Source organism: Eublepharis macularius, chromosome 6 (assembly GCF_028583425.1).
Source record: "Eublepharis macularius isolate TG4126 chromosome 6, MPM_Emac_v1.0, whole genome shotgun sequence".
Lineage (NCBI taxonomy): Eukaryota > Metazoa > Chordata > Lepidosauria > Squamata > Eublepharidae > Eublepharis > Eublepharis macularius.
The window spans coordinates 97,187,122-97,195,051 of record NC_072795.1 but is presented as its reverse complement, the minus strand read 5'-3'; the positions used below and the strand labels follow the sequence as shown (position 1 = coordinate 97,195,051).

Genomic DNA, 7,930 nt, shown 5'->3' with positions numbered 1-7,930 from the left:
TCATTCAGATGTGTGCTTGCAAGTTCCCCACAGAGAACTCAATTATCAGGTTCTCAGGGCCTGATATGGATCACGATAATGCATGTGAGAAAAGGCTGCTTATACCGTCCTCTCCCTGTGCCATCTTCCTGACACAAAATGTTCCCAGGGAAGCTTTTTTCCCCCTCAGTACATATGGAGGCAGTCAAGGGAGCAAAGAATGGCCTCAGGGCTATTTCAGGTCATAAAAATGGTGCAGGGGGAAGGTGAAGACTCTTTTCTTTGAATGTCACAGTTCCAATTCAAGTTGGCCCTATGCGCCTGAGAACTGAGAGCTAAATTTTGAATTTGGTCTTGAATAAGATTTATTTTCCTCCTCAAATTTCCAGTATCAGAGCAAAGTCCATCATCCTGGCCCGGAAGAATAACACCACCCTGTTCTTGGGTCTTTCATATACTTTGATGAGTCCATTATCAAGGAGAGCATTAGGAAAGAACAAGAAGCAGAGCAGAAGTCTGTAATTAGTAAACAGGATACTTACCCTCTGCAGGTGGATGGAGGTACTATGACCAAAGAATGAAAGCTAAAGAGAAAAATAAAAACAAAAATAAAAACTGAAAAAAGGGAAAATGGGGAAAGAAAAGAAAAAAGAGAAAAAGAAAAAAGGATTTATAGTGAGCCTAGTATAGAACAAGCAATGACTCTAGGCAAGAGAGAAGAACAACAGTTTATTTCAATGGAGAGAAGAAATAAGCTACAGTGGGTGACCTTTCAAATTTACTTGCCTCTCCTAAGATTTCATGTCTATGAACAGGATACTAGATTGCAACAGGAACTGAAGAGAGCTATAAAATTATGGGAAGACAAGTTCAATGAATTTTAGAGCCCATTTTTCTACATTAGTAAGTTTAATTTTACTAGAAAAAATAAAATCTGTTTATTGCTTTTCTCATTTTTTTCACATCCATGAAAATGATCTGGTGTGGCCTTGTTTACTCCCATGCTGACTTGAAACTCCATTAACCTGTGTTTTAAAGCCTTTTCAAAACCTTTGTTTTGAAAAAAGAAATGATACCCCAGTAGTAATTCCAGAGGGACTGTCATGTTGATCTGTGGCAGCAAAATAAAATAAAATAAACAAGAGCCTGTGGCTAACAAAATTGTATTCTAGCATATGTTTTTGTTGACTAGAGTCCACTTCTACAGACCTTTGTAAATTCTTGTAAAGGAGTTTCAAGAAAGAAAAAGAAACAAAGAATGCAGTTCACTGTTATAATGTATGTAATATAAAATATGCACTTGCATGTCATGTTTTGTCTCTCAGTACATATTATAACAGGAAAAACCTTGCTGCTAGATGGTGGCAACTTTCTTATGCAGCTTGACTGCTGTGACCTTCAGATCACTGTTTGGCGATTGGAGTTGGCCATCTTTGGCTGGATTATTTTAAAAAATGACCAGTTCTTCTTGCCATAATCATCTTGGGGACTGCAAGATGGACCTCCCTAGGAGGATAGAGGCAGTTGCTCTGTCTAAGGTCTAACTGGACAAAATGCTAGGAGTTCCCTATATGGAGCACTTTTTTTAAACTCACCACCTACATGTGTACTGATACCCTTTTTGATTGGGAAAAGAGGTGTTGCACCAATATAAATAAAAGCACATGACAATAATCAATACTAAGCAATACTATGCCATGTACTTGTATTCTAGATGAACTTTCAAACTTTGCATGAACGGTCTGTGTGTTTTTTTCTAAGTGTTAGGTAATTCTAACAGGTGTGCTTTAATTGTTTGACAGTTAATTAAAATAGTGGACTCTATCTAGATTAATGTTCCTCTATCAGAGATTCAACCAATAGGTCAACTTAACCCTTTCTGACATTTCTCAGAGATTTATAGTTTTGTTTTGCAAGTTTGAGTATAATGTCATTTTTTACTAATTGGAAAGTTATACTATAGAAACTATGAATATTCCATGAAACATCAGACTAATTATCATTTGTTTGTGCTATCATGTGAAAAGCTCTTAGATATTTGCATATGATGACTTATAAAAATGCAAATTCAGATAGAATGTCAGAGCTCTGATGGAAGAAATCTCCTGAGAGAATTTAGGTGAGGATTTAACTTTACCTATGCATTTCATAGAAACTTTGATTATGTTAAACTTAGAATTTATTAGGAAATGTTAGCAAACTTATTTCTTATTGCCTTTCTGTGTTCTTTTTTATAGGATTTATATTAATAACCATTTATATTTTAATTACTTGCTTCATGAAAAACTAGGGTATATTTTCAATAAAGTGAAATAAACTCCAGACAAGTGTCTGTGAGTATGATAAGGAGTTGCAAAGTAATATTGAACCTTGTATAAAATAAATGTACTGATAAAGAGGTGGTTCAAAGAACTTAGCTGTTTGACAGGTCTGAAAACTAATTGCTGAAAGCTTTCCAAGAGAAAAAGATACATCTTTCTTTTGGTTAAGTGGAAGCTTAGTTTCCACTTAAAAAGCTCGTTACAGAGGGGAGGCTTAAAGCCCCACCTCTGGCACTGTGATGCTGGATCTCAGTTGGGTCTCCATGCACCTTGCAACTGAGTTTTTAAAAAGTGCTTTGTATATACATTTTGTGTAGTTGGGGGTCTCTAACTAATGAGCATTTGGTGATTGATGGGAAAAGGAGTATATAGTGCAAATCAACCTCCTACTGGGGACATACCGATCATTTGAGAGATTTATAATTTGGTATCATGGTAAGAGTGTTGCACTAGAATCTGGGTCCAACCCCCCTTCCCTCATTCTGTCACTTAATTCACTTGGTTTAGTCACTCTTTCCCAACCTAATGTACTTCACATGGCTGCTGCGAGGATAAATATATATGAAGGAAGAGCATGTACAGCACTTTGAGCTCCTTGGAAGAAGGGCAGGATAAAAGTGGACTAGAAATTTTATAAATCTGAAAATTGTTACAATGGGCCAGACAACTGCCAGCCTTCTAGGCAAAGGGGGCAAAATAAACTACAATGCTGAAGTTAAATAATGAAGTTTCATTATTTCTTTGTTTGCAGGTTGTTGTCTTGGCAGATTTGGAATGTAGTTCATGTGAGCATTTCAACTGTAGAATAACCATTTGAAGAAATCATAGATTTTCAGAATGTTTTAAGTATAAGTTGTTTCCTACTCAATAATAAGCCTCCTATAAACAATTTCACTCTAGTTTATATAATGAAAAAATACCTGTAGGAAAAATATTTAATGTACCAATGCTACTTGACTTCAGAGATCCCTGAATCCAAGGTAGTCATAAGCAGAATTATACCCTTCCTAAGTCTACTGAAATAAATGGTTTTATAAGGGTGTGATTCTGTTTGGGACTGTGCTGTAAGTAACTCTCCTTTCTCTAGAGCACTTAAATCTTTTCCACTATCCAACTAGATTACTTGGAGACTGACTTGAATTAAATGAAAATGTCCCTCATTTAAGGTTTATGAATCCTATAGCTATATCATCAATATTGAACACACCTTTTTGCATCATTCTAGTTTTTCTATGTTGTTACCTACCTTTTCTTCTAATTCTTTTATTTGTCTTTTTTGACCCTCGATTCTTTCTTCTAGCTCCTTAATCCTCTGTGAAAATGAAACACTATGTGAATACCATTTTTTTAAAAAAAAATTCACCTGGATGACTTTTTTTTGTAAAGCTTCAGGATTTAGATGGACCTGTGGAGCAAATAATATGTTTATTTCTCTGATTTGTACAAAATTCTGATTGTGGTTACTTTCAGTGTGGGGTGACATTACAACAAAACAATGGTGAGTGTCACATAAAACACATTAAAAAGCTAGTGGTTCTAGCTAAGCTACACTTCATAACATTCAAGCTTGCCTGATGCCAATCCAAAAATGGCCAAAGCCACACAGAGCCCCAACCACACAAAAGCAATTTTTGATAATACGTATGACTTGGGGAAATTACTGATTGATTGATTAATTACATTTATAGCATGCCCTCCCCGCGAGTGGGCTCAGGGCGGGTTACAGCAATAGATAGATTACAGAGTTAAACAGATAAAACAGTAAAACAATAAAATCACATCTTAATATAGCAGCATACATTGCAGTATCCCAGATGGGGCACCATTCCCTTTTCCCTGCACACCATACACATGGAGAAAGAGGGAGGAGGTGCAGGCTGGTAAACTCTAACTCCCCAGCACATAGGGGGGCAGATGGACCATATAGCTCCCCCCACTAGTGAATTAACTGATCATCTTTTCGAAGTGAAGTGCAATTACCCTTTCTTATATGAAAGATGCAGAGTGGAAGCATTGCTGCAAAGAACACAGGGCTACTGTCAAAATTTGCCCTGAGATCTGATGTACACTCCTATCTTCAAGTCATATCATTAGCAGCCACTGGAAGGGGCGTGGAAATGCATATTGTAATGACATCAGGAAGTGGGGTGAGTTGTTGGCTGAAGCACTTCGTGATGAATATTTCAATTCCACCCAAAGATTAAAAAATTCCCTCTACTTCTCCTGTATGAATCCATATAAGCTGTTAGAAAGTGCTAGCTGAGAAGCCAAAATGATTTTCTGGTCAAGAAACACAAGAGTTTGGGCTGGTGATACCACAACCACTTCCAAAGAGCCAAATCTCATTTACATCCTTTTAAAAATTATAATGCAGAAGAAACTTAGGCAACACTAAAAGCTGTTGTTCATGTTTCTCCCACAAGTTTTAATCTTAATGAGCAGCTTTCTCAATGCCATATCCGTGAACTGCTGCATACCTGCTGTGCATGTTGAATGAGCTCCATTCTTTCCCGAAGAATCTGGGCATCCCGTTCCCGGAGTTCACTCATAACCTGTCGTTTCCATTGCTCAACAGCATTCTTCAGCTTCTCTCTTTCCTCTTCTGAGAGTATTTCTAACATTTTGGCTCCTGCTTCCTGCTGTAGGGCATCATACAGCATGGCTTCTAATTCCAGAATGTGCTAAATAATAAAAAGACATCATTCATTCACATGGTACAGATGGCTCACATATTTCAGCAGTATTTGCCCTGCAGCTTTTTTTCTTCCTTAATATGTCTGGCATGAGTTGGTCTGAAGTGCTGGGATTTAAAGGTACTTTTGGAGCGAACTTGAAGCACAAAAGATCTCTTCTGCATTTGACAATAGCCCAAACAAGTTTGAATTTTACCTAAACTTTCCTCAGAATTGTAAAAACAGTAGCTTAAAATGACCCTTCCCTCTCTGAACAGTATCTACTGCATCCTAGGTTACACTAGAACAGGTACTTAGGAACTCCATGTTCCTTTATCCAGGTCAGTATTCCACACTGCTGTTGGTTAATCACACATTAGTCAATTCCAAACCAGAAGAACTAAGGGAAATTCTAGAAGGAAGTTAATTCCATTGTTACTGTAATTGTATTCAGAGAAAGAACCTATTAAACTCTGCATCTGTTTAAACCTGTTCTCCCTCCTCACTGTCATAACTAGAGTCCCTGATCAACAAAATCCTACATAAGACATCACCCAACATGCACATATATAAGATATACTATTAAGCCTGTAGTGTGCAATTTATTCAAAAGAAACTAGAAAATTCGGAAGAGAATCTTTGAGACGCTGCACTGAAATCTGAAGGAGGAGTTAAGTGTCTGGAATTTGGAAGAAAACCTGAAGAGGTGTGGGGCCAAAAGTGACAAAAATTGCACGTGCGAAAAAGGCCCTGTAAGTGGTGAAGGAATACTTTAAGCCAAGATTTTCAGACCAGATCAGTTCTTGCCAGAACAGAAGAAAAAGAGAAGAAAATTGATTAATTTGAAATATGGTGCTGGAGGAGAGTTTTGCAGATACCATGGAGGGCCAAAAAGATAAATAACATCAAGCCTGAATTCTCCTAGAAGCTAAAATGACAAAACTGAGGCTATTGTATTTTGGTCACATCATGAGAAGACAAGACTCTCTAGAAAGTCAATAATGCTAGGAAAAGTTGAAGGCAGTAGGAAAAGAGGAAGGTCCCAAGTGAGATGGCTGGACTCAATAAAAGAAACCATGTCCGTCAGTTGCAAGATCTGAGCATGTCTGTTAAGGATAGGAATTTTTGGAGGTCCGTCATTCATACAGTCACCATAGGTCAGAAGTGATTTGTTAGCACATTACACACAAGTGCCTGGTATTCATCAACTGTAGCCTCCTTGAGCTGAGAGAAAAGGCAGGGTATAAAAATATTTAAATAAATAAATGCATTCTATGAACTGTATTCAATGATGGCTCTCATACTTTACTAAACCAAATACATACGTTACTAATTGGGGGGTGCATGACAACAGGTGCCTATTCATTCAAAAAAAATAGCAGGAAAATATCACATATGAAAATGCCCTCTCTATAACAAAGACAGCCCAGAATGAAGTTCCTTTGTGCATTCTCCACGAAGAATTGGAGTTGCACAGGATTTCCACGGGGCTTGTACAAAAGAGTGTGCCGCAAATAACGGCCTGTATCCTTCTTCTCCAATCATCAAAGTTTGAAGGCTGTTTCCAGCCTACGGAGCCATCCTGTAAACTAAGCAGCCCTTTTGCCAATGGAAGGTTTATGATACGATACAATAGTATTTATTGTGTATAGCCAAAGGCCACTACAAGCAAATACAGAGAACATAAAACATAAATCATGAATAGCATTGCTAAAATAATCAAATCTAAAAATACGTATCATGTTAAAAACATTTCACCCTTCTGATATAGCTTTCACTCATCTTTTCTTGGCTGCCAAATCAAACAGCAATACTCTATGGAACGAGTGAGCAGTGGCGTAGCGTGGGGGGGCCGGGGGAGCAACTGTCCCAGGTGCAAAATTTTGAGGGGGCGCTACGTCCATGGTCCCTCCCTGGGAATGCTCCCGGCCCACCTCCCTGCTCACCTCCTCGCCCCTTCACTGCAGCTGCCTGAGCTACCACTGCCAGCTCGGTGCCCAGCAAGCCGGGCGCCCTGGCAATGTGGTAGGTGGCATGGCAGGAAGCCCGCCTCCCCGCTTGCCTCCCCCGCCCCTTACCTCTTCACCGCAGCCTCCTGCACCCCGCCATCAGCTCGGCACCCAGTGGTGGCGCGGGCAGCTGCGGCCAAGTGGTAAGGGGGGGTGAGGCAAGCAGCCCGAACTGTGGGAGCCTCTGCACGATAATGTCACTTCCAGGAAGTGATGTCATTGTGCAGGGCACACAGGGCCAGAAGCACCACCTCCTGCCCCGGGTATCCCTCACCCACGCTACGCCGCTGTGAGTGAGTCAGCATCTGGAGGAAAATAACCTTCTCTGCTTCTGAGGAAGAGTTTAAACCCTTCAAGGGTTCTACGCTTTGTATAAAGAAAACAGGACAGACAATAATGGGATAATCTCTGGAACCATTCTCATACAGTTCTATGAGCAGACAGATAAGGACAGGGCCCAAAGATTATTTGTTTGTAATGTGTACTCCACCCCCTGCCATCCCAATCTCATTTTATCTATATAATCTCATGAGTCATGAAACAAAAAATCCTATTTTATTTCTGAGATAATATACATAAGCCATATCATAATAATGGACTTTGCTGAGCCAACCTTCCATGAAGTGTATCCATCCACCCCCTGCACCCATGTGGGTCCTGGATGTGGGATAACCACCAGTATATGTTATTCATGAATGTATTTGTCTTACCTTATGTGCTTGATCCAGAGACTGCTTCCTGTAATCAAGTTCCTCATCCAAATATCCCTTTTGTTTACTAAACAGTTCCTAAGGAAAGAATAAGATTTTGTTGGTATCGGTTATCTCATCAAGCAACTTTTATGACTACTATGACAGATCCCCCTTCACTCCCCCACTGTGAGGAAGATTTTCCCACCAACATTAAAGTTTGCTCACTGTGGCTGAGCAACTCAAGTAGTGTGTCTCTG

The 7,930-nt window shown here is 39.3% G+C and overlaps 1 protein-coding gene across 19 annotated transcripts in view; it reads right to left on the bottom strand.

Moving 5' to 3' along the window:
- Window positions 1-543: 543 nt before the first annotated feature.
- JAKMIP3 (Janus kinase and microtubule interacting protein 3) overlaps window positions 544-7,930 on the bottom strand; it is a 75,682-nt gene continuing 68,295 nt past the window's right edge. For 17 of the 19 annotated variants that reach the window (XM_054983107.1, XM_054983108.1, XM_054983109.1 and 14 more), the window contains 4 exons: window positions 7,692-7,769; window positions 4,778-4,981; window positions 3,547-3,612; window positions 544-594 (listed from right to left, as the gene is read on the bottom strand). In XM_054983107.1, the coding sequence (XP_054839082.1) occupies window positions 544-594; window positions 3,547-3,612; window positions 4,778-4,981; window positions 7,692-7,769 (399 nt within the window). The remainder of the gene's footprint in view (window positions 595-3,546; window positions 3,613-4,777; window positions 4,982-7,691; window positions 7,770-7,930) is intronic. The other 2 variants (XM_054983116.1, XM_054983124.1) reach the window with 1 other exon arrangement.